Source organism: Ammodytes marinus (assembly GCF_949987685.1).
Source record: "Ammodytes marinus genome assembly, chromosome: 1".
Lineage (NCBI taxonomy): Eukaryota > Metazoa > Chordata > Actinopteri > Uranoscopiformes > Ammodytidae > Ammodytes > Ammodytes marinus.
Window position 1 is genome coordinate 2,193,048 of NC_137230.1, and position 27,224 is coordinate 2,220,271.

The 27,224-nt window shown below is 43.5% G+C and overlaps 2 protein-coding genes across 2 annotated transcripts in view; both read left to right on the forward strand.

Moving 5' to 3' along the window:
- Nucleotides 1-536: 536 nt before the first annotated feature.
- Nucleotides 537-3,803, forward strand: tssk6 (testis-specific serine kinase 6; the record flags this gene model as incomplete). Its single annotated transcript, XM_080045293.1, has 2 exons — nt 537-611; nt 3,045-3,803. 2 exons carry the CDS (start codon nt 537-539, stop codon nt 3,801-3,803), a joined length of 834 nt encoding a protein of 277 aa, XP_079901419.1.
- A 10,689-nt stretch (nt 3,804-14,492) lies between these two features.
- hdgfl3 (HDGF like 3) overlaps nt 14,493-27,224 on the forward strand; it is a 34,144-nt gene continuing 21,412 nt past the window's right edge. The window contains exons 1-3 of the mRNA XM_080047560.1: nt 14,493-14,693; nt 15,192-15,268; nt 17,032-17,170. Of these exons, the coding sequence (XP_079903686.1) occupies nt 14,610-14,693; nt 15,192-15,268; nt 17,032-17,170 (300 nt within the window). The 5' untranslated portion in view covers nt 14,493-14,609. The remainder of the gene's footprint in view (nt 14,694-15,191; nt 15,269-17,031; nt 17,171-27,224) is intronic.

Genomic DNA, 27,224 nt, shown 5'->3' on the forward strand with positions numbered 1-27,224 from the left:
ATATGGAGATAGTAAGAGACCCTTTCTAATATAAGGGGGGGAATCTAAAAAAAGGTTTTCTATTATACACTAAACTAAACGTACTTATGGATATTATAATTATATTCTACCAAGTCTTCTATGAAAAAAATCCCAAATTCTACACACTGCAGGTTTAAATATCCAAAGTCAAGTCATGAGTCAAGTGGAAATATTTATGTTGTTTATTTGCTTTGTGGGAAAGTGCATCATTTGCACACAGTTTACATACAGTTCTGTTGGAATCATTGTTGTTAGAAAATGATGTCATAATGTAAGGATTCTATAACGTGTCAATATTCCATCTGAGACATGTCAGGTTATCATTCCAATGAAGGATGACTTATAAAAGGTTCATGGAGAGCCATGGTTATACATTTGAGAGGAACCTGGGAGAAGGCATGTATGGCAAGGTTGTGAGTGCATACTCAGCCCAACTGAAGAGAAGGGTTGCCATAAAGGTTATAGACCAAAAAAAAGTAAATTCTAGTTACTTAGAAAATTTCCTGTCTTCAGAAATGGAGATCATCAGGTCCCTAAACCATCCCAACATTGTCAAGACTCTTGACGTCTTTGAATCCAACAGACGCAAGGTAATACATATTTTAAATGTACAGTCTTTTGGGTATGGTAATTGTTCATGTAAGTTACTGTACTAGAGACCAAGTTCGTTCAGCAACCCACTATTCTTTCCACTACTTAAATATTAATGTTCATTTACTTGTTAGGGATCCTTTCTATTTGAACAAATGTTAAAAATAACTGACAAAAAATACAAACTTTTTAGTGCAATAATAATGAATATTCAGTGTGGCCAAATGCAAATCTTATTTGTAGTGTCCACTGGCGTCATGTATTATATTATTCTATATTATACAGTATGTCTATCTATCTATCTATCTATCTATCTATCTATCTATCTATCTATCTATCTATCTATCTATCTATCTATCTATCTATCCATTTACACTATACCCATTCATTTCCCCATGGAACATTAACAGTTACACATCTTGTATTTACACTTAGTTTAGAATAAATGCTGGTTCATATTTTAAATAAACATATTATATTGTTATTTTGTGAGCAGCAAGACATATGGGTATAACCATTTAACACGGTCAGGTTACCACTGATTGCCAGTGTAGTCCACTCCCAGCCATCTTCAATGCAGGTACTTACTGTAAATAAACAGATATTAATTATAGCTCTGTGTTTAACCCATATAACACAATGGGTGTTTTCTGATAGGATTACAATGACATATTTTTTTTGTTTGAGCCTATACATGAATTGGCATCAACAGTATCAAGCCAGGCCTAAGATCACCAGCTATAAACACAAACAGTATAGGGCTCAACAGTGACCGCTCCCTTATATCAAATGTTTTTACCACGGAACCAAACCAACCAGCTACCCCAATATCTACATGCTAAAAACAAGAAGCAAGCTGCAGAAGAACTATCAGCTGCAATGGTCAATATTTGAAATTGGTTAGCAAACTCCTGTCTGCATCTAAATGTTGAAAACACTGTATGTATGTTCCTTTCAAAATCTGTAAACAGCGATCCAGATCCAGATGTGACAGTAGAAGGGAGAAGACTCTCAGTGGTCCAAGAAATCAAGTACCTTGGAATAATGATAGATTCTAAGGTCACTTTCAAAACACAAGTTAAAAAAGTCCTAAACAAAATCAAATTCAACTGATCAAATTTCAGATACATCAGGAATAATTTAACTACAGATGCCTCAAGGTAGTACCTTCATGCTATGATTTTCTCACATATTAATTACTGTCTTACCAGCTGGTCACAGGCAGGACGGACCACATTACGCTCAGTTGAAACACGTTTTAAACAGGCCTTGAAAACACTTGATAAAAAATCAAATTCATATCACCATTGTAAAATCTTGATAAAATATGATTTGTTAAACTGGGAAAACATGATTAAGTTGGCAGACATTCTACTTGTATATAAAATCTTTCATGTATGGCTCCCCCTCCGCTAAAGGAATTTGTTAAACAAAATATAAACTCTTCCACCAGAGCATCCACAAGAGGGGATTGTAAAATACCATATAGAAAAAGTTATTTTGGGCAGTCAGCCTTTTCCTATCGAGCAGCACATACTTGGAATACCATACCCACAGAACTAAGGAACATTACATCACTCAAATCCTTCTCAAAATCTATAAAAAACTGGTTACTGACAAATCAAATATGCGTCCATAATAATCTGGGATAGTGTGTTTGTCTTTGTGTTTACTAATTGTGTTTGTGTCTGAGTTTATGCTCCTTGTTTGTATGCTCCTTGTTTGTGCTTATGTGTTTTTGTCTGCATTCATGCCACTTGTATGCTCCTTGTCTGTGCTTTTTGTCTTTCTTTAAATGCTTATTTGTTTTAATCGTGCCATATGTTCATGCACTTTTATCTGTCTGTATGCTACTTGTTTCATATTTTTCACACATCACCAACCTGTTATGTTTTGGGAAAATGATTGTATCATTTTACTTATCTGTGTCATTTAGTTTTTGTGTTGATGTGTTGTATTTTTGTATTTTTCTTTTCTTAATGTTTCTTTTAAGCTCTCTACCTACAGGGACTACAGGTGAAAATTAGCCTGCATGGCTAAATCTGGCACATTTACATGTTGAACTTTGGTGCTCATGTTAATCAATGTGCGCTGTCCCTTCTAAATAAAGAAATCTCAATACTCCTGACAATAAAACATTTTATTCGCCGCTACAAAAACATTTAAGAACTGAGAAAAAGGCAAAGGTATATATTTTGTGCATTATTTTTCTGGGAGCAAAAGGACTACATTATCCACAATCCTTGGCAATCACTGATATTTTCCCAAATAACGAGCGTTTAGCACGCTTATTTCAAAATGTACACAGACCATCTTTCTACAGTAGGATTAATCTTCTGATATTTGTGGGGTCAAGTTGTTTCACACTCATTGTGCATTTTGTTGCATTTTCTTCACAGAAAACTTTTGATTTTATTGTTTTTTATCTCTAGGTGTACGTGGTGATGGAGCTGTGTGTGAAAGGGGATCTGATGAAGCATATCCACGTGAAGGGTGCCCTACCTGAACACTCCAGCTGCAGGCTCTTCACACAGCTGTGCGAGGCAGTCCAGTATCTCCACAACAGTGACGTGGCTCACAGAGACCTGAAATGTGAAAACCTGCTCTTGGACCGATATCACAACCTGAAAGTGTGTGACTTTGGATTCAGCAAGAGGCTGACATACACAGAGGGCCGGATGGTGCTTAGCGAAACCTACTGTGGCACGTCGTCCTACGCAGCACCAGAGATTTTGAGGAATTTTCCATACGACCCTAAAGTGTCCGATGTGTGGAGTATGGGTGTTGTGCTGTACATGATGCTGTACACATCCATGCCTTACGACGCCACCAACATCAGGAGGATGGTGATCATTCAGATGCAGCACAATCTAAACTTCCCAAATATTCCGTCTATTTCGTCCGAGGCCAAGGAGCTGATCCGAAGCATTCTGCACCCCGTGGTGAAGCAGCGGACCACGGTCAGCAGCATATTACACAGCTCCTGGGTGTTGAGGGAAGGGAGAATGGAGGCGAGTGACGAGGCCTCCACATCAACAAACACTGGCTCAGCTCAGGAAGGACTAGCTCCAGGGGAAAAGGCCAAAGAGGATGAGAAGCCTTCAAAAGACTATTCAGATCCAGGGGAAGGACCGTCCACTGTTTCTTCAAGAAGACACCGAAAATCAGAAGCTCACAACATTAATAAATAAATAAATTTATTTATTTAAAAAAAAAAAACTTTCATCAATTTGACTTTAATCAACTGTATGTGATGACCCTCCCACTATCTTAGAGGTTGTCGTTGCTGTGAAGGCCACATCCATGGCAACACAGTCTTCCAGATGGTAACCTCCTGCACCCACATTATGCATTTTTTTTTCAACATGTACTTTAGTACAAATAATTACTTTTCTCTCCGAGAACCATCACCTTACCGTGGTGGAGAGGTTTGTGTGCCCCTGTGAACCTGAAAGCTGTGTTGTCCGGAGCCTAGTGCTCCTGGTAGGGTCTCCCAAGGCAAAGTGGTCTCAGGTGAGGGACCCGACTAAGAATGGTTCACAAAGACCCCATGGAAGAACACAATAGAGGTAGAGTGACCCTGCCCGGAGGAAGCCCGGGGCCCCCGTCTGGAGCCAGGCCCAGAAAGGGGGCCCGCCTGCGAGCGTCTGGTGGCCAGGTCTGCCACGGGGCCCGGCCGGGCACAGCCCGAATAAGCTACGTGGCAACACACTCCTCTGCAACTGATGGGCCCACCACTCATCTGAGGAACCGCTGGGGTCGGGTGCGCTGCCTTAAGGGTGGCACTGAAGGGCGGGGACCACGACGGACCAGACCCGGGCGGCAGAGGCTGGCTTTGGGGACGTGGAACGTCACCTCGCTTTGGGGGAAGGAGCCGGAACTGGTGCGGGAGGTGGAGCGCTACGAATTAGATCTGGTGGGGCTTACCTCCACGCACAGTCTTGGCTCTGGAACCATACTTCTGGACAGGGGTTGGACTCTATTCTTCTCTGGAGTTGCCCAAGGTGTGAGGCGCCGGGCCGGTGTGGGGATACTCACAAGCCCCCGGCTGGGCGCTACTACGTTAGAGTTTACCCCGGTGGATGAGAGGGTCGTCTCCCTACGCCTCCGGGTTGTGGGGGGGAAGACTCTGACTGTTGTCTGTGCGTACGCACCGAACAGCAGTTCGGAGTATTCGGCCTTCTTGGAGACCCTGAACGGAGTCCTGCATGAGTTTCCGGTAGGGGACTCCATAGTTCTTTTTTTTAAGATATTTTTTTTTGGCATTTTTATGCTTTATTTGATAGTGCAGAGAGACAGAGGTGAAATGGGGCAGAGAGGGGAGTGACATGCAGAGAACGACCGCGGGCTGGAATCAAACCCGGGTCTGCTGCTGGGCCCGGCCCGGGAGGGGGACGCCTTACCAACTGAGCTAAAGGCGCCCCCGGGATGCCATAGTTCTGATGGGAGACTTTAACGCGCACGTGGGCAATGATGGAGACACCTGGAGAGGCGTGATTGGGAGGAACGGCCTCCCTGATATGAACCCGAGTGGTCGGTTGTTGTTAGACTTCTGTGCTGGTCATGGTTTGTCTATAACAAACACCATGTTCGAACATAAGGATGCTCATAAGTGTACATGGTACCAGAGCACCCTAGGCCAAAGGTCAATTATCAATTTCGAGGTCGCATGTTTTGGACACTCGGTTGAAGAGAGGGGCGGAGCTGTCAACTGATCACCATCTGGTTGTGAGTTGGGTCAAAGGATGGGGGAAGACTCTGGACAGACCTGGTAAGCCCAAACGAGTAGTGTGGGTGAACTGGGAACGTCTGGCGGAGGCCCCTGTTCAAGAGATCTTTCATTTGCACCTCCGGCAGAGCTTTTCTAGCATCCCTGTGGAGGTTGGGGGCATTGAACCCGAGTGGTCGATGTTCAAAACTTCCATTGCTGAAGCTGCGGCAGGCAGCTGTGGTCTCAAGGTCTTAGGTGCCTCAAGGGGCGGTAACCCTCGAACGCCGTGGTGGACCTCGGTGGTCAGGGAAGCCGTCCGACTGAAGAAGGAGTGCTTCCGGGATATGTTATCTCGGGGGACTCCTGAGGCAGTTGCAAGGCCGACAGGCCCGAAGGGCTGCAGCCTCTGCCGTGTCAGAGGCAAAGCAGCGGGTGTGGGAGAAGTTCGGAGAAACCATGGAGAAGGACTTTCGGTCGGCACCAAAGTGTTTCTGGAAGACCGTCCGGCACCTCAGGAGGGGGAAGCGGGGAACCATCCAAGCTGTGTACAGTAAGGATGGGATGCTGTTGACCTCAACTGAGGAGGTAGTCGGTCGGTGGAAGGAGCACTTTGAGGAACTCCTGAATCCGACTAACACGCCCTCTATGTTGGAGGCAGAGCTGGAGGCTGATGGGGGATCATCGTCAATTTCCCTGGTGGAAGTCACTGAGGTAGTCAAACAACTCCACAGTGGCAAAGCCCCGGGGGTTTATGAGATCCGTCCAGAAATGCTGAAAGCAATGGGTGTGGAGGGGCTGTCTTGGATGACACGCCTCTTCAACATTGCGTGGAAGTCGGGTACAGTGCCGAAGGAGTGGCAGACCGGGGTGGTGGTTCCTATTTTCAAAAAGGGGGACCAGAGAGTGTGTGCCAACTACCGGGGTATCACACTTCTCAGCCTCCCCGGCAAAGTCTACTCCAAGGTGCTGGAAAGGAGGGTTCGGCCGATAGTCGAACCTCAGATTGAAGAGGAACAATGCGGATTCCGTCCTGGCCGTGGAACAACGGACCAGCTCTTCAGTCTCGCAAGGATCCTAGAGGGAGCTTGGTAGTTTGCTCATCCAGTCTACATGTGTTTTGTAGATCTGGAGAAGGCTTAAGACCGGGTTCCCCGGGAGATACTGTGGGGGGTGCTGCGGGAGTATGGGGTGAGGGGGTCCCTTCTCAGGGCCATCCAATCTCTGTACACTCAAAGCAAGAGCTGTGTCCGCGTTCTCTGTAGCAAGTCGGACCCGTTTCCGGTGGGGGTTGGCCTCCGCCAGGGCTGCGCTTTATCACCAATCCTGTTTGTGATATTCAAGGACAGGATATCAAGGCGTAGTCGTGGTGGGAAGGGGTTGCAGTTTGGTGGGCTGAGGATCTCATCTCTGCTGTTTGCGGATGATGTGGTTCTGATGGCATCATCGGCCTGTGACCTTCAGCTCTCATTGGATCGGTTCGCAGCCGAGTGTGAAGCGGTTGGGATGAGGATCAGCACCTCTAAATCTGAGGCCATAGTGCTCAGCAGGAAACCGATGGATTGTCTACTACAGGTAGGGAATGAGTCCTTAAGGTGCGAACACACTACACGCGTTACACGCGTACAGACGCATATAAAATCGGCTATTTTTCCATACGGAACCATTGGTTTCCGCACGCACATGGCGCGTGTATGCGTCACTCGCGCTAAAGCAACATTTTAGCCGCGTTAGCCGAGTATGAGCCGCGTATCTACGCGCCTACGCAGCTACGCGCGGAGTTAAAAAAAAATTGCTTTTTACGCTCCTATGCGTGACAATTAGCCGCGTTGGCCAATCAGCGTTGGGCTTGACCCGACGTCACGTACATTGGCACGGTCGGAGAACAGTGTACTGTACACAGAGGCTGATGAGAGACACCGAGGAGGAAAATGTATTGCAGGCAGCCGAGCCGGTGCTGTATGACAGCAGCTCGGGAATAGAAGACGTGGGGAGAGTAAACCAGGAGAATGGACTTCCTGGTTAATTCAGTGAATATGTGCGGCTGTGCTTTAGCCGATAAAACAAGTTAGCGCCGTATATCATTAGTTAACTCACCCGGTTGTGTGCGGGCGGCTAGCGCCTCATATTATGAACCCAAACATGACGGCTATGTCCGGGGGACTTTCACAACAAGTACAGCGAAGCACCGGTGTTGATCTACGCCAGCCACGGTCCCCTGTCACAGCCAGGTAGGGTAATGTTGTCTACTTGGCTTTATGTTGTGCCGCCGTGCACTGATGTTGCTGTAACTGTGTTTGTTATGTAGCTGCCGTGAATATGCAATGCTGTTTTAATGCTAGGCTATTTGTGCAGTTCAGTTTGTCTTTTGGCACAGTTGTTGGCCGTGTTGTTGTTGTTTTTGTATGGACATGCACGCTGTTGTGTCGGGTCGGGTCTGATTGCAGCCATGGTTAATTAGGGGAAATACAATATCGGGAGGGAGACTACGCACGTTACTCGCGTAGAACCATTTTTGACACAAAATGATCAAGCAACATTTTAGCTGCGTTACGCACGTAAATCTTACGCGGGTAACGCGTGTAGTGTGTTTGCACCTTTACCCCAAGTGAAGGAGTTCAAGTACCTCGGGGTCTTGTTTGCGAGTGAGGGAACAATGGAGCGTGAGATTGGCCGGAGAATCGGAGCAGCAGGGGCGGTTTTGCACTCGCTTTACCGCACTGTTGTGAGGAAAAGAGAGCTGAGTCGTAAGGCAAAGCTTTCGATCTACCGGTCGATCTTTGTTCCTACCCTCACCTATGGTCATGAAGGTAATGACCGAAAGAACGAGATCGCGGGTACAAGCGGCCGAAATGGGCTTTCTCAGGAGGGTGGCTGGTGTCTCCCTTAGAGATAGGGTGAGAAGCTTAGTCATTCGCGAGGAACTCGGGGCAGAGCTGCTACTCCTTTGCATTGAAAGGAGCCAGTTGAGGTGGTTCGGGCATCTGGTAAGGATGCCCCCAGGGCACCTCCCTAGGGAGGTGTTCCAGGAGCCTCCAGCTGGAAGGAGGCCTCGGGGAAGACCCAGGACTAGGTGGAGAGATTATGTCTCCACGCTGGCCTGGGAACGCCTCGGGATCCCCCAGTCCGAGCTGGTTGATGTGGCCCAGGAAAGAGAAGTTTGGGGCTCCCTGCTCAAGCTGCTGCCCCCGCGACCCGATTTCAGATAAGCGGTTGAAGATGATGATGAAGATGATGATGACAAATAATTACCTGACACATGGGGTTTGTTTCACATACTTTATTTATGAGTTACATTACCTAAATATCTTTTTGTAGCAGGCACATTCAGTAATGAAGCTTTTTGAAGCCTTGAAGCCTTCCAGCCAAATGGTTCACAAAAAGGTTCATTTCTCGAGGCTTCATGTGCACATAACCGCCCCTGCTGGTCAAACACTGTTAAATAGCCAGATGTACAGTATTATAGGCCATTCTATAAATTTGTAATAATACTTTGACTCAATACTGTCCTGCAACACTGCAGCCATGGAAATGACTGACAAGTAAAATAAATCAATACATCTAAATAAATGCATTTCATATATGTATTCATTCATATAAATAAAATGTATATTTTGTTTAGTGTATTATGGGTATGTAACATGACAACACAATGGAATCTAATAAATCAATCAATACATATTTTTTGTCCAACTTTGAATAACTCATAATGACAGGATTAACTGTTTTCAAACTGTTGCAGTGTTATAACAAGGTAAGGGACAGTGAATGTGCTTGTGGACCTGGAGAAGGCAGTGAATGCTTGTGCAACTTAAGGATTTGATTCATTTTTATTGAGAACCAAAATGTGTTCCACCGTGCTGGGGTTCAGATGATTTCTCCTTTTGGAAACAACTTCTCCTGCCTCGGAGAAAACTTTTTCACTTCAACTGTGGCATCAACAGTCGCGGTGTGGTTCTCTGGGTCTCCTTTACTGTGGCATCTAAATAACGCCATAGTTTGTTTCCTGAAAAACAAATCGTATAAGTGAGAGTCATAATAATACAGATTTACCTACCAAAGCAAACATGATTACCAGTGGCCGTATTCACAAAACATATTAAGGTTCAGAGTAGTAACTAACTTGCTGATTCAGGAGTAACTCCTAATTTTAGGACTCCTAATATTTTAAGATAAGAGTAATTCACAAAAGCTCCTAAATCTATGAGACATAAAGAGTAAATCACAGACAATCATTTGATACTGCTAGAGCAGCTTCTCTCACCTCTGTGGTCATCCTTCTGGACCTTTCTTCTGCTTTTGACACAGTAAATCACAAAATCCTCATTTCCTCACTTCATGGCCTGTGTGTCTCAGGCTCTACACTTTCTCTGCTCACATCCTACCTCAATGGCCGCACCTACCGGGTAACTTGGTGAGGATCAGTGTCCAAACCTTGTCCACTCACAACTGGGGTCCCTCAAGGTTCCGTCCTAGGATCCCTCCTCTTTTCTCTGTGCACCAACTCTCTCGGTTGTGTTATTCACTCACATGGCTTTTCCTACCACAGCTTCGCAGATGATACCCAACTCATTCTCTCCTTTCCCAAGACTGAAACACAGATAGCGGAACAAATCACTGCCTGTCTGACAGTGGATGTCCATACACCACTTGAAACTCAACCTTGACAAGACCAAACTGCTTTTCCTTCCAGGTAAGTGCGCTCCCACCCTTGACCTTACTATCACTATTGACAACTCTGTGGTAGTCCCTACCATGACTGCTAAGAGCCTGGGTGTGACACTCGATAACCAACTCTGCCTTAGTGCTAATATTGCTGCAACAACCCGATCATAAATACACACTGTACAACATCAGAAGGATCCGTCCCCTTCTAACCCAGAAGGTGGTGCAGGTTCTAGTCCAGGCACTTGTCATCTCATGCCTAGACTACTGCAACTCCCTTCTGGCTGGTCTGCCTGTCTCTCTGCCTGTCTGCATGTCTGTCTGTCTCTCTGTCTAGACTACTGCAACTCCCTTCTGGCTGGTCTGCCTGCATGTGCTATCCGTCCATTGCAGCTCATCCAGAATGCAGCAGCTCGACTAGTCTTCAATTTACCAAAGTTCTCACACACTACACCACTCCTCCGCTCCCTTTACTGGCTTCCAGTAGCTGTCCCCATCCTCTTCAAGGTACTGATACTTGCATTCCGTGCTGTGAACAGATCAGGCCAGAACAAAGATGCCTGGGTGGTCTAGTCTCTGAATCTGCCTTAGTTTATCTGGATGATGTCACTGTCTACTCTGTCGACTTTGACTCTGATGTAAAATACCTTGAAAATGTGTTTAAACGGTTGGCAAACTTTTTTTTGGCATTTTTATGCTTTTTTGATAGTGTAGAGACAGAGGTGAAATGGGGCAGAGAGGGGAGTGACATGCAGAGAACGACCGCGGGCTGGAATCGAACCCGGGTCCGCTGCTGGCCGAGGCCCATGGGGGGGGGGGGCGCCCTACCAACTGAGTGTAGCGGTTACAGGTGGTTCAGATTAATTCTGCTATTAGAAATTAATCTGAAGATTAATAATACCTTAAAGGCCTACTTCACCGGTTTGAATATGAAGGTGTATTGAATTAATCCTAGCCTAAGAAAATATAGGGTTAAAAAAAACTTACTTGGTAAATATTACTGTGATGTCTTTTACTGTGACATCACAGTAATATTTACAAAGTACGTTTTTTTTAACCCTATATTTCTCTTTCTGTGATGTCACGAGAAAGAGAAATATAGGGTTAAAAAACACTCTTTCTGCCTTTTCTCAGGCTAGGATGAACCGATTTTAATTTTTTTTGCACATTTATACTACATAGGTTCTCAGAATTCAATACACCTTCATATTCAAACCGGTGAAGTAGGCCTTTAATAATTTATTAAAGTTCAAAGGGGCACCACCATTCATTTAAGAATGGAAAAATAATAGCAAATTGTCTCGTTTAATCAATGATTTATTCTCAAATGTTGATTAGTTTAATGTTCAGTTAAATAAATCAATATTAATAAATCCTAGTCTCAATGATCATTTCCATAAAATAATGTAATCAAATAATTACTATTATAAATTTGGTAATATGATCTTAACACTGAAGGCTACAGAATCCTTGTACTTGTTGGTTGCGGACTTCCCAATAATATTCACACAAATGAATGACAGAAACTTCTAGTTACAAAAGAAAATGCATGTAATTTATTTACACAAAGTAAACAAAATCCAACACATTTAAAAACCACTAAACTAAAGCACAAAGTGTGTGTGTGTGTGTGTGTGTGTGTGTGTGTGTGTGTGTGTGTGTGTGTGTGTGTGTGTGTGAGTGTGGGGGGTGCAGGTCTGTGGATGCAAATTGAGTGTGTGTGTGTGAGTGTGGGGGTGTGAAAAACCTTTGTTGGTGGGGGAGAGCTTGAGGCTTCGGTGTGTCCCCCTAAGGTTAAGATCTCAAAGTATGTAAACCCGATTACCAAAACGACAACGAATAGTTCAAATCAGTACACATACATTTCCAAGTTAACAGTCTTTTAAGCCATGTGTTCTTGCTAAGCTAAGCTAACTGCCCAGAAGTTCATACAATACCAGATGTTTACACAGCGCTCATAGCAGAGACTGGTCCTTATGGCCTGAGACCGGGTATTGCTTCGCAGGGTCGGTCTTGATTCAGTTCGGATGAACTGGTGCTTTCTGGATCTTCAGTAGCCGCGGGCTAACTGGCGTTGTCCTCCTCTTGAGGGCCTTGCTGCCAGCTTGGTCTGTTCTTTGGTTCCTCTTTAGTTGCTTGGAGCAGCCGGTTGGATCCTGGTTCCTCTTTGGTTGAGAGGGGCTTCACGGCTGTTTGGACAGGCCGTGTTGTAGAGCCTGGATCAGGGAGACCAGAGCTTGTCTGGGTCCAGAAGGTTGAGCTACCCCCGGTCTGGGGTGGTTAGCAAGGCAGGAGAAGAGCGTCCTCCAACCTCTCTCGGTGGAGGCGAGGAAAAAAAGAGCCTGAGCACCTCGGATGGTGCTTGAAGAAGAGACTGAGCTGTATCAGCTCACTAGCTGTTATCAGAAACAGCATACAACTTCTTGACCAATGGCAGAAGAGACAGGAGTCATGTGGGACATCCTGGCTTGTGGTTAGAACAGAGGGACTGAATAGGTGTGAATTTACAAACAAAAGCCTGTCTTCAAGCAGAGGAATGTTGGGGGTTTTGACACCAACATTTTGCTGTAGAGTCAGAAACAAAGTAATTCACTTTAGAGTCAAAAGTCATGAATGAATGAACCCATGTACATATTCACTACATGAGCTAAGGGCGCCCCCTCGGTTGGCAAACTTTGGCTTGAAACCAAGACCTAACAAATGTGTTTTGTTTCAGAAACAGGTGAAATTTCTGGGACATCTGGTTAGTGGAGAAGGAGTGGCACCTGACCCTGATTTCACCCTCAACTTCAGAGTCTACATTGATGCAAGCCTTACAGGCCTAGAGGCAGTTCTAGTACAACTGCAAGAAGGGAAGGAACGGGTGATAGTCTATGCCAGCCACAATCTCCAACCTTCAGAGTGGAACGATGCTAACTGTAGCTTTCAAGCTTGAACTTCTTGCTTTAAAATGGGCTATAACGGACAAGATTAGTTTACTGCATTTACAGTTAACATCTGTAGGTACATCTGCAGTCAGCCAAATTGGGGGCAGTTGAGCAGCGCTGGGTGGCCCAGCTTGCGAACTACAGCTTTGATGTACAGTATAGGCCAGGAAAATAAAATACTAATGCTGACGTGCTGTCTCGATTTCCATCACAGGTCCAAAACACTCACCCTCCAAAAAATACCACAGAGGTTGAAACATGTCAAAAACAGGCAGAATGGGGACCTGACCATTGGCAGCCACTACAGGAAGAGATCCTACAACCCAACATCTGCGTAACTATATCAGTAGAGGACAGATGCCCACAAAAGAGGAACGCAGCAAAGAGACTGTAACACTGCTCCGGCTACTCAGACAGAGGGACCGATTGGAAATGGTGGACAGAGTGTTGATTCGATGGGTCCAGGACCCAGCCACTATATAACTAATGTCTCAGACCCTTGTTCCCCTACAGCAGCGATGGACTACATGGGACGAGTACCACAGACGTCAAGGGCACTTTAGCGCTGCAACAATCTGTTCAAACCTCCGCACTTGTTACAATATATTTTGCTTTGAAAAACGTGTGTTTTTCCATCAAAACAGTTTCACACAAACAATCATTTGAAAGAGCACAAGAAGCAACAACTACGTTCTGACAGTATTAAAAAACACTTGTGGATCGGTCTGCATGGGAGTTTGAAATAAAGTTTTGTCTTACAAACAGTAGCCTACAAACACACACACAGGGTTTGAATAGTGATGTTTATTAGAACATTACATCAATACAAATACTGGAAGAGGATTTCCCCCCCTCAAAATGTTATAACAAAATCAACAACAAAAACATTTATTAAAAAAAAACTGAATAAAGTGAAGCAACATTTCTGGTTTGTGGGTCTTGTCATAATTCATCCACGTGAGATATTGTCGTGAGTGTGACAGCGTGGAAATAATCGGCAGTTGCTCTGATTTCAACATTGCTGTTGTTGACATTTTTTTCACCTGAGATATATGGCTCAAGCTCTGATTTGCAAGTGTCAATGTGGAAAGGCAATTTGCCACACTGTGCTTACACTTTTGCTAGATCTATCCATCTCAATGATCTCTCGAGCATAAAGGTAAAATAAAAAATGAAATCTAATAACACATTAGCTATGTGTACTGTTATTACAGTGCAATCTGAGTGTAAAGCAATTTGTGTTACAGTTTTGCAAAAAGTGTGTTAAAATTATGACAGACATGAGTGCAAAGCTGAGCACGTGCATTCACTCTGGCACACTTGGTAAATGCATTTGTTAGAAGTAGCCTACTGATAAGCATTCAGAAAAACCTATAAGCGCACGTCAGTGGATAGGCCTGCCTATTGCTTTTATTTTAGACCGGATGTTGTCATTTTTATACTCTAACAGATTTTGCGTATTTTTTTTTACAGTATACCCTCCAGCAATTTAGGCCATTCGCGATTGCGTTTACACCTGGATTTTTGCGTAAGAGGATAGTCCTCTGCCAGGCCCTTTTCCGCGTCTTTTAATAATTTATTTCCGTGTAAACTGCAGTCTAGATATAAAAACATTGATGGTGGATCATTTAGCTGTGCGTTCAGGGCCCCGGTGAGAACTGTAAAGTCATCCGAAACCTCCGTATTTATCCAGCGACATGGCTCGACCACGGCCGCGGGAATACAAGGCAGGAGATCTGGTTTTCGCCAAGATGAAAGGGTACCCACACTGGCCGGCGAGGGTGAGTCTGCTCCGGCCGGGCTGCGAGCACAGGGAGGCGGGGGGATTCACACAATAAAACCGCTGCTTGGGAGGGTACACAGGGATGCTAAGCTCACTCCACTGACACATTTCATTGACTGACCCACACAACGTATTTGAATAGCGTTTGTTTAACACCAGGTTGAGTAATACAATTTTAAACAACGGGACAAACGTAACATTTATTAGACGCCGTTTTCTCGGTACGTTCACTGATCCCTTCAGATCTTGCCCGAGTTGTAACGTAGCCTATTTTTTGTCGTTAATATTTTCCTACCTGAACCGCAGCGCCTCTTTTCAACACTACCCAGGTGTTTAATATTCACATTTTATTTTAGCAGTATGGCTTCATATTGAATGGCAACCATGAGTTATCATGTCATGAACAGATGATTTATAATATATAATAAATTAAATAAACAGTAGCCCTGCTGCAGAGTAGTAGGCTTGAGTAACAGTGTGTGTCCCTGTCCTTCAGATTGACGAGCTTCCAGAAGGAGCTGTCAAACCACCTGCCAACAAGTACCCCATCTTCTTCTTCGGGACTCATGAAACGTAGGCATCACTTCCACATAGCTGTCATTTAAAAAGACAGCATATTGGAAAAAAGTACGCATTGTAAAGTGCAACTACTCCAGAACATCTGAAACATGTTGAAAGTATTGTAAAGTGCAACTACAGGCCTAGGCTACCCCACAAGTCCATAACTTTCATATGATTGTTATTGGCTTTAAATTGTTATCTGAATTAAGAGACGGCGGGTGTTTGTCTCCAGTACATTGTTAAGCCACTTGAGGCAAATTAATTATTTGTGGTATTGGGCTTACCAGGGCTCCAGACTAACCTTTAATTGGTTGCACCGGTGCGCTGCATATATTTTGTGTGCACCCAATATTACATTTAATATGATGTGATACATTTCAAGTGCACTGGTGCATCCAGTGAAAATATCTATGCACACTCCACAGATATGTGCACTCTGGAGCCCTGCCTACATCAAATTGACTTGCCTTCATCAACAGTTGAAGTTTGCTTAGTTGCAGTTATGTGACTATGGGTATAACATTTGTAGAGTTAGTAATACTATGTACTTTCATGGTCCCACTACCTGCTATCATGTGACCTACCTCATTTGAGTAATTGAAAGATTTGTTCGGTGAGAGTCTTTGCTTTAAAGGTGCAGTCAGCGATTCTGGAGAACACTGTTGTCAAAATAACTTTTTGTCAAAATCAGTGAATATCTCCTCATGATCCACTCCCTGTCTTTATGCGTACGTGCTGAAAAAATTAAATCCAGTGTTAAAACACAGCCCAAGCTATTTGAATGAATGAATGAATGAATGAATGAATGAATGAATGAAAACCTTTATTTATACAAACTCGAAAGGCATTGAGGTTCCCCTCATTTGCAACGCCGACGAGCGCACAACAAACACAACAACAACAATAACAACAGAGTGACAGAATAAAACAGAGAAACACAAAATCCTAGCAAGATAAAAAAGATCAAAAGAAATAAAGAATTACAATAAAAGAGCTTAAAAAATTAATTCAGTTAAAACAAATGCAGTGGTGATGGTGAAAATCAGAAATCATAGATTTAAAAGAAGAAAAAGTGGGGAGAATGGTCATATTGAAGTTGCTCTGAAGGGCATTCCAAGAGGTGGGGGCACTATAGCTAAAAGCAGTTGTTCCCAGCTTAGAATAAGCTCTAGGAACCTTTAAAAGCAGCAGCTCACTGGATCGGGTATTAAAAGACTGAGAGTTCCAGTCGAGCATAGCTGATAAATAGGGTGGCTGTTTACCAATTAAGGATTTAAAAATAAATAAAAACTCAATGTAACTTAAACTGGTATGTAGCCTAAACAAAGGGTATGTAAATAAATGGGCCCACCGTAGCTAGCGGTACGTTACAGGGTCTGTAAACATGCCTGTTTACAGACCCTAGGCTGTGTATTGACACTGTTTTTTTAAGGACACACTGACAGCAGATCTTGAGGAGATATTCACTGATTTTGACAAAGAATGATTTTGACAACAATAACTCTCCACAATTGCTGACTCCACCTTCAAATGTATTGAGTTTGAATATCTGTATTAAGCAAACACTATGTTGTTAAAATCAAGGGATCAGCTAGGGGTTTACTTCTCATTACAGTTAATACTCGTAGTGTTTTGGACTGAAGTTGCCCAGAAGCAAAAATTCCCTCCTTATTTTCCAAACTTAAAATTGAAAACTTTATTTTTTTTCTGCCAGATTTAGCTTTCCATTCTATTTTAGTAATGATAATAGTAGTAAATTTATCGTCTTTTTTTAGTGCATTCCTAGGTCCCAAAGATCTTCTGCCCTACATGGAGTATAAAGACAAATTTGGAAAGTCTAACAAGAGGAAAGGCTTTAACGAAGGCCTGTGGGAGATCGAAAACAACCCCGGAGTCAAGTTCACTGGCTTTCAGGTCAGTCCGCACAACATTATATTTGTAGGCTAGCAGCTCACTCTATTATGTATCTAGGCTAGCAGATCACTCTATTATGTCTGTAGGCTAGCAGCTCACTCTATGGCTGTGTTCTAATACCCATACTTTCTACTATTTAGTATGGTAGAAAAAAAGATTTAGGATGTCCCAATTCTTGTGGTCAGATTTAGTATGGGTAAAAATACCCGGATGTCTAACACATCCGGCCGAGATTATTAGTGTTGGAAACAGCATAATTTTTGGCGATTCTGACCTACAATCTAGTGCGCACCGGAAGTTACGTCACATTCACGGAGCCTCCACATGAAAACAAACAGGGATGAGACGGCTATAGAAGCAAGAGGCAAAATCCAGGCGCAATGTTATGATGAAATAAATAAGTAAAAAGCATATCCCAATTGTATATCTACTGCATCCTAACTAGATTCTGTTTATGGTCAGATGTAGTATGTAGAATAGAAAAAGAAAGAGTATGAGATTTGAACACAGGTCTGTAGGCTAGCAGCTCACTCTATTATGTCTGTAGGAAGCAGAGAAAGACAATTCAATTTAGAACACTTTATTCGTACCTGAAGGGCAATTAAAAGGCACCTTTAGTAGCATAAACAAACACATAGACATGACTCAAATAAATGTATGACAATGTAAAAAAGGCATTCTCAATGCACAGTGTTAAGGTAGTCCATGTTAAAATTGTCCATGTTACATTACATTACATTTTAGACCCCGTTTCCACCTGGCATTAACATGTGGTTTTTGTGATCCGATCACATGAACACAGCTCTAACTACAGGTGAGAACACTCTCAAGACGCATTGAGATCGGATCACAAAAACCACATTCGGAGGTGGTTTACGTCGCTTGTGTCCGATGTGTTCGCATTCATTTGGTAGTGGAAACACGAATGTGGTTTGTGTCCACATTAGGGACCTCCTACTCAACTGCTGCCCCCTGCCTGGGCGGAAATACGTTGAAAATGCATCACTGGCGTTCATGCAGCTTTTATAGAAGCCTCATGAACGAGTTGCAAATGACAAGCTTACTCCTCTGTTTTCATTTCACTGCGTAAATCTGAAAACACGGAAATCGCTGCTATTGACTGGAGAGCTGCAAGGCAACGACTTCCTGTTCTTATCTGCTTAAGAATAAAAGTCAACTCGCGTTTGGGTAGTAACAGGCTTTTAATGTGAAGGCGCACAGGAAATATTCTGTTTGCATACAGTATCTTAACTTCATACAGAAAGCCGCCCGTGTAGGCTACTGGTGGTGGTGACAAGAGTGTAGCAGACGTTAGAAAAGCCGCCCGGCAAACACACATCTTTCACCAGCCAAAGAGGCGTAATAACTTACTCGCCTAAGAGTTTTTACTTTTATATACTATCTATGCTATTTCCCGCATTTGGCGAGAGCCCTCTAAGCAGTGTTGTGCATCGCGCCTCCTTGTCTAAATGAGACAGTAGCATATCTCGTCAACCTAGACTGGTAATTATCTTCGCATGTAATGCATTTTAATAGCAAATGCGATTAAAACTGTGGCACTGTACAGCCCTGTATGTTTAGGCCTACTTGTTTGAACCCCACCGGTTAAAAACACCAATGCAAACGGAAATGATGAACGTGTTGATTTAAATACAGCGCGGGTAAATGGAATCCGATCACAAGTAGACAGAGAAGTCACATTTGAAAATACAAGTGGGAACACACGGACTGAGAGCTGGCCACTTGTAACCAGATTCAAAAAGTCAGATGTTAATGCCAGGTGGAAACAGGGTCTTATTTAGCTGAGGCTTTTATCCAAAGCGACTTCCCTTAAGTGCATTCAACAATGAAGGTACAAACTCAGAACAACAGGAATCACGTAAGTATATGGGGAGAACGGGGTAATGTGAGGCACTTTTTGCATTTGCTTCCCTCTAAGGGAGCTAAAATGATTTATCAGTCAAATTTACACATTTCCCATTAATTCAGGATGTTTCCTAGAAAAGGGCATTATCAGAATTTATTCATGACAAAGGGCAGTGAAAATATGATTGTTTAAAAAAAAGTTGTCAGAGAAATCAAGGGGGTAAACTGATCCACTTACTTTTTCCACTCTGAAACTACCATAACAACAAATATTGTAACAGTTACAATCCTGACAGCTAGCCTGAAAACCAAATATTCCAAAACTAATGTCGGACGAGTAACAGAATCATGGGGTTTGGTCAATTAAGAAAAACTTTTTCTAAACACTTGAAAGTAACTCTGATCAAATACACCATATAATTGGGGGCGCCCTTAGCTCAGTTGATAGGGCGTCCCCCCCATGGGCCTCGGCCAGCAGTGGACCCGGGTTCGATTCCAGCCCGCGGTCGTTCTTTGCATGTCACTCCCCTCTCTGCCCCATTTCAACTCTGTCTTTACACTATCAATAAAAAAATATCTAAAAAAAAATAAAAAGCAAAGCATAGGAAAATCAGAACCAGCGAGAACAGCCTGGGACTGAGAACACAGGAGAAGACCCAACTGGATTATAACATCAGCCTGTCATACTCCACAACTAGGGCTACTCTACATTCCAGCCCTGAAGGTTACAGGGAAAGATGAGAAGGTGCTCTTTCCGTGTGGTTGCCCCAGGTCGTCTTCCTGGTGTATTTCCTTGGCATGATGGCTTTTCTACAATGTGTATGACATTAAAATAAAACATATGTTATGTAATATTACATTAAAATGTGTTTAAGACTAAACTTAACTTGGCTCACTTTCTCCCACCACCACAATTTCTTTCAAAGGTTTTTTTATTAAATCGCAAAGTAGCAAAGCAACTGCAGTACAATGGATTACAACTTTTTTTCCCCTTTTTTCCCCCCCCGAACATACCCCACCCATATCCCACCCTCACACCCAATCACAAACAATCCTGCATTAAGAAATTAGTACAAAAAATAATACGTAATGTTAAAAATAGCAGAAACGAAACAGAAACACACACTTCAAGAAACAAAAACAAACAACCAATATGAAACAAAAAACAAAGAAATAAAATTTAATCAAACTAAAGAGGGGAGGGGGTAGCTACTCTTCAATTATTGTGGTCGGTTTCTTAAAATAGTCTAGGAAGGGGCGCCATATTTTATGAAATTTAGTCTCAGATCCCTGGGTAGTGCAACAAATTTTCTACAGATTAATACATGACATCCAATCCAATCCAATCCAACTTCATTTATAAAGCGCTTTCATCAAACCAGAGCAGAGACAAAGTGCTGTACAGGCCTAAAATAAGGTACAATAAAAATAGATAAAAATAAGTAAAATAAGATACAATAAAAATAAGTAAAATAAGGTACAATAAAAATAGATAAAAATAAGTAAAATAAGATACAATAAAAATAAGTAAAATAAGGTACAATAAAAATAGATAGAAAAATGAATAAAGCTAAGGTAAAAAATAATATCTAAAATAACAAAAATAAGGTACAATAAAATAACATCAAAAGTCTCACACTGGGTCGAAAGCCAGCGAGTAAAAATGGGTCTTGAGGTGTTTTTTAAAAATTGTGATTGAAGGGGCCTGTCTGATTTGGAAGGGCAGATTGTTCCACATTTTTGGAGCAGCGATGGAAAACGCTCTGTCCCCTCTCAGCTTCCTCTTTGAGCTGGGTACTGCCAGGAGGAGCTGATCAATGTCTCTAATCCAATGTGAGTGGGAAGGAGGAGCAGGATCTTTCCATTTAAGTAAAATAGCCCTACGAGCAAGTAAAGAGGTGAAGGCCAGTACCTTTAGCTTCACTTTAGGCAAGCCTGAATTGGGAGCAATGCCAACAATTGCAGTGAAAGGGTTCGGCTCAATTTGATGCTGAAGTACTTCAGAAATTGTTTGAAAAACTGATGTCCAGAACTCAGTCAAGGTGGGACACAACCAGTACATGTGAAAGAGTGATGCCGGTGCGCTCTTACAGCTATCACAGGTCGGGTCTACATCGGGGAACATACGAGCTAATTTAGTTTTAGATATGTGGATACGATGTACTACTTTAAATTGCACAAGAGCGTGTCGGGCGCACATGGAGGTAGAGTGTATCCGATCCAGGACTGAATCCACCACCACAATTTGAGAAAAAACTACCTCTCTAGCATTTCAGGCTAATCTTTAACTAATATCATCACATGGTTTTTATATGTTGGTAGTTATATGATACATTTGCTTTGGCACAACAGTTGATTAAGTTGACAGCAAGAAAATTTACTTTTACATGCAAAATACCTATTTTGATGAAAAAAACATGCTTACCACAGCACCATGAGGTCCTCTCTTTCATGGCCATGGGGAAATGAAAGGGGCTTGAAAATATATATCTCACATGACCACAAATGTTTTCCGTTGCATAGATACAGGGGGTGGCTCACATTACCCGATGCCTCAGATTCCCCCGTTCTCCCCTTCATGTTGATGAACTACCAAGGTCTACGCGGTCTATGAAGGCTATAGCCTGTGAAGGCCGATTCGAAGGCCAAACGAGCGTTGTTAAACGAGACAGTCTCCGTTTACGTGCATTTCCGGTTTGCGTAACAAGCCGTTACCTTGCGTGACCACTCGCCGCTCCTGTGCTGCCTAGCAACCCTGATTGCTGCCAATGGAAACAGCCTTGTCAACGGAGGAAAAAAGAAAAAGAAGTTGCCTACCAGACGAAAAGAAAAAAAAGTACAAGAAAAAAAGAAAGGAAGATAAAAGTTAAGAAGATAGAGCAACACGTTGCTGTTTTGTTATTTTTTATTTTATTTTATGCCATCTCTGAAAAAAACGCAATGAATCTTCGGATATGTTGGGCCGCGAAGGAGATCCATCTGTTGCAGCCTTCAAAACCGTGAAACGAAGGCTGCATTTCTCGGCCGCATATGAGGAGCCTTGCAAATGGAACAAGCCTTTGCGCGCCGCTATGATGCAATCGGTCTTCAAATGCAGCCTTCGTAGGCTGCAACCCCTGAATTGAGATTCACCCAACATGTCCGCGAGGAAGCCAGCCCAATCTGGCATCCCTTAGTGAAAAAAAGAAGAAGGATTGACCAATCAGGTGAGCCTATTGTCATGACACTGCCTTCCTGTGATTGGTCAGGAGGGTGTCATGAGGGTGCCAAGGGAAGCCACTCGGCCCAATCAAATCAAAGCATCATTATCAACGTCACTGAAATTTAACAACAATAACAATAGCGGGAGATTAGCATGTTTGCATTGTTATTATGTTAGCAAGAACAGTTATGGAGGGTGGATATTTTGAGTATTTAGTAAAAAATTATTTTACCAAACTGCCAATTGAGGAGCCATTAAAAATCAAATCTGACGGCAGGCCAATGCCTGTGGAGAGAAAGAAAGTGTATCGCACTTTCAATGAGGAGAACTATGTCCGCACCAAGTGGCTAGCTGGTAGCGGCAAACTTCAGCTAATGGCCTTCCTCTACAAATAGTGAGTAAAAAGGCCACCTAGCCTACGTAAAACGTCCCCTAATTATATTTTGAATGAATCTGTATTGGGCATTAAGCGGCTAGTTGTGCATTCCGGTCGGGGTGGGGGTTGCATTTATAATAAAATGTATAATTGAATAAGATGATTAGGAGGTGAGTGAGAGAGTGAGCAAGTGAGAGAGAGAGAGAGAGAGAGAGAGAGAGAGAGCGGTGTCGGACAGATTACAGGCGTGTGTAAGTCCTGGTAAAGTGACTAGGCGCTATAATAGCTCTTGTAGTTACATTAAATAAAAGCTGCGACGTAGCCTACTCTTTTCTGTCCCCCACCTTTCAATAAACATGTAGATTAAAGGTGTTGTCTCACTTGGCTTCCTCAAAAAAAATCCCCACGCCACGCCACTGACCCCCAGTCTTTTGGGTCCATCATTTGGTAAAAGACCCGAATACTAAGGCACTTTGCAGCTGAAGTTGGAGGGAGAGTTTGAGGTTCCACTGGAGATGAGTTACTTTATCACAGAATGGCCTGTATCTCAGCACATCCAGTGATTCATCTTTTTCGCCCCATACAGTGATACTAGAGCTTTTTCACCTGCTGCAATGATGATGCCTTTTCGCACATTTTCTGGTGACTGGTGTTCACACCTTAGCTTGTTCGAGAAAGCTAGTGTCATTCTTTACTTTTTTCAGTGCCATTCCCTTTCCTAAGCCAAATAGATGAGACGTAGAATCACAGCCTGAAATGGCATGGATAAAGAGGAGATTGTCTGGTTTTTGTTGCTTTCTTTGGTTCTGGTGCCAGAAACAGCTCCTGTGCATTCAGATCAGCATGATGCAACAAGAGTACTAACAAGTGACAGTTGTGTATGCGAGTTTGTGTAGGCGAGAAATGCCAGGATAAGTACTAACTTTCGGGAACATTTTGTGTATGGATTGATAGGATACTTTTCCTACTCAACCGCCCCACAATGCATTGCTTCTTTTCAAACAACATGGAATGTTTTTTTTATTCTTTATTGCTTCTGAATACTTCAGTCCGACCAACCTCGCATACACAATCGATTGTTAAGTAGACAGTATGTAGTATATACATGTTGAGTATGTAGGAGGGAGGACGTTAATATGGCTTTTCGAACACAGCCTGTGTGATCACATACTAAGACTGTGTCTTTTGTTCTGGCAGAGGCAATGGCAGTTTGGACAATGAGCACATCTGCATCGTGCTTTGCATGGTCTGTGATAGACCCAGCCCTCTCAAGTTTAACACTGAGATAAACCAAGAACCGTTTACCATATTAGGCCCCTCCCCCTTACCGTATTAAGCTCCTCACCTTTACCATATTAGGTCCCACCTCCTTACCATATTAAGCCCCTCCCCTTTACCATATTAGCTCCTCCCCTTTAGGGTAAGGAAAAAGAGATATGAATATTTGGTCAGTGTGATTGACTTTAAAACCTACAGTATTTCAACAAACACACAGTAGGCCTATAGAGGGGATGCTGGTCCTAAATATAGCCTACATTTGATTTGATTATATTTTCATAACGTGTCTTTTATTTATTTATTTCCTTTCAGCACAAATGACATATTAATGAAAAAGCAGCTTTCTCCTTTTTCACTTGTGAATACTGACTTGTGAAAAAGTTCTAGTATCACTGTATGGGGGAGAGACAAATCTAATTCCTGAGAGGCACCTGTTATACCCTTGGCAGGTAAGCCAGGCAGTTTTTCACATCGATCGCTCTATCAAGTAATCCAAGTCAGAACTTTTTGTATGGGCAGAGATCGTTTTTTTTAAGTGTCTTTATAAAGTTTCTTGTTAAACCTTAGTGTAGGCTACTGTTTCCTTATCACCGGGCCGCGGAGTCCCGCAGTGTGTTGTTTTGGGTTCGTCTCAACCGCCATGCGTAAAGGCAGTATTATGACAGCTGACGGGAGGAAAAAGAAAAAAATCATTTGACGCACGTGAGTAAACACGAAAACCTTTTGCTTTGCTTTCTGCGCTCACCTATTTAGCTCTCTCCCTCTTTTATTAGCCCACACCTAGGCCTACACACACATTAATTCTCACACATTTTATGTAGCTACAAGTCAGTGGGCAATTCTGGTGCCGACTAGTAAGGCAGCGGACGTTAACGGACTATGCATCCTTAATAAATTCACGTCAGGAACGCCACCTGTGTGCTTGCTTGTGCACGTGCCATCTCATTAGCATCTGTACTTTGGCCACGGCACACCTCTCCCAAGTGTGCCGTGGCCAAGGGGCTGTTCCATGCTGGATTAAGGATGGCGTGGTCACACTAGCTAAACGTTCTAGACTTTAGTATGCAAATGAGCTCGAGCACGGGGCCGCGGCGAGTGGCCCCTTAGACGGGTGTCTGTTTGTAATAATAATAATAATTGATAGGTTTTATATAGCGCTTTATTGCCTAGGCACTCAAAGACGCTTTACAGGGTTCCTGGTTCAATTCGTTCACACACAGGCTGTATCTCGATTCAGGGGTTGCGGTCTACGAAGGCTGCATTTGAAGACCGATTGCGTCATAGCGGCGCGCAAAGGTTGTTCCATTTGCAAGGCTCCTTGCAAGGCTCCTCATATGCGGCCGAGAAATGCAGCCTTCGTTTCACGGTTTTGAAGGCTGCATCAGATGTATCCTTCGCAGCCCAACATATCCCATGATTCATTGCGTTTTTTCAGAGATGGCATACAATAAAATAAAAAATAACAAAACAGCAATGTGTTGCTCTATCTTCTTAACTTTTATCTTCCTTTCTTTTTTTCTTGTACTTTTTTTTCTTTTCGTCTGGTAGGCACCTTCTTTTTCTTTTTTCCTCCGTTGACAAGGCTGTTTCCATTGGCAGCAATCAGGGTTGCTAGGCAGCACAGAAGCGGCGAGTCATCACGCAAGGTAACGGCTTGTTACGCAAACCGGAAATGCACGTAAACGGAGACCGTCTCGTTTAACAACGCTCGTTTGGCCTTCGAATCGGCCTTCACAGGCTATAGCCTTCATAGACCGCGTAGACCTTGGTAGTTCATCAACATGAAGGGGAGAACGGGGGAATCTGAGGCATCGGGTAATGTGAGCCACCCCCTGTATCTAGGCAACGGAAAACATTTGTGGTCATGTGAGATATATATTTTCAAGCCCCTGTCATTTCCCCATGGCCCTGAAAGAGAGGACCTCATGGTGCTGTGGTAAGCATGTTTTTTTCACCAAAATAGATATTTTGCATGTAAAAGTAAATTTTCTTGCTGTCAACTTAATCAACTGTTGTGCCAAAGCAAATGTATTCATTAACTTTGATCTTCCTTTCTTTTTTTCTTGTACTTTTTTTTCTTTTCATCTGGTAGGCAACTTCTTTTTCTTTTTTCCTCTGTTGACAAGGCTGTTTCCGTTGGCAGCTATCAGGGTTGCTAGGCAGCACAGGAGCGGCGAGTCCTCACGCAAGGTAACGGCTTGTTACGCAAACCGGAAATGCTCGTAAAAGGAGACCTGCGGAGACCGTCCCGTTTAACAACGCTCGTTCGGCCCTGGTTCGGCCTTCGAATCGGCCTTCATAGGCTATAGCCTTCATAGACCGCTAGGAGGCGGTCTCTGTAATGGGATACAGCCACAGTCATACCGGTGGTGGTAAACTACGAGAGTAGCCACAGCTGCCCTGGGGCAGACTGACGGCACTCTCTCTTGTGATTGGATATTAATTTCGGATCCCCGAAAAGTTTATTTTCAGTTTATTGGGGCGACCGTGGCTCAGGTGGTTAAGCGGGTTGGCCAATCATTCAAGGGTTGGCGGTTCGATCCCCGCTCTGCCACCTGTGTCATGGTTGTTGTGTCCTTGGGCAAGACACTTCACCCACCTTGCCTCGTGTGAATGTGTATGACTGCTGTATGTTTGAGGTGGTGGTCGGAGGGGCCGTAGGCGCTGAATGGCAGCCACGCTTCTGTCAGTCTGCCCCAGGGCAGCTGTGGCTACTATCGTAGTTTACCACCACCAGTATGACTGTGTGTGAATGAATGGAACCTGGAACCCTGTAAAGCGTCTTTGAGTGCCTTGAAAAGCGCTATATAAATCCAATCCATTATTATTTGCCGATTACATGCAGAGCAGATGACTGAGAGATCGGCTTTATGAAACGCGCACACTATGTAAGTGATCACTATATGAATAAAGAGCGATTTAACACTTATATTAACATAAATAAATCACTTACTTCACACTTCATCCCGCGGAGATTTTGAAAGTACGGGCAGCCCTGCGCAGGCCGCCAATCCCCGCTTCGGCGGCGCCCCGCCCGTCGGCCGGACAGAACGCTTCTACGAACCGCCGCTTCTTTCCGAACTCCAGTCCCGAGTTGTGGCCGTCCCCTGATGCTGTGTATACAATTTGGTGATGATAGGTTGGAAATCCACAGAGTGAATGTGACTTCACTGTATTTCAGGTCATGTAAATTAGGGAAGAAAGAAGGGGGGGCGAGGGGCGTGGCCTGTCAAACATTGCATTTTTGAATGATGGTTTTCGCATTTGTGGGGGCCCCTATGGGTTAATCTCGACAAGCTTAGAGGGCCATGCTACCACATGTCTTCTGCACA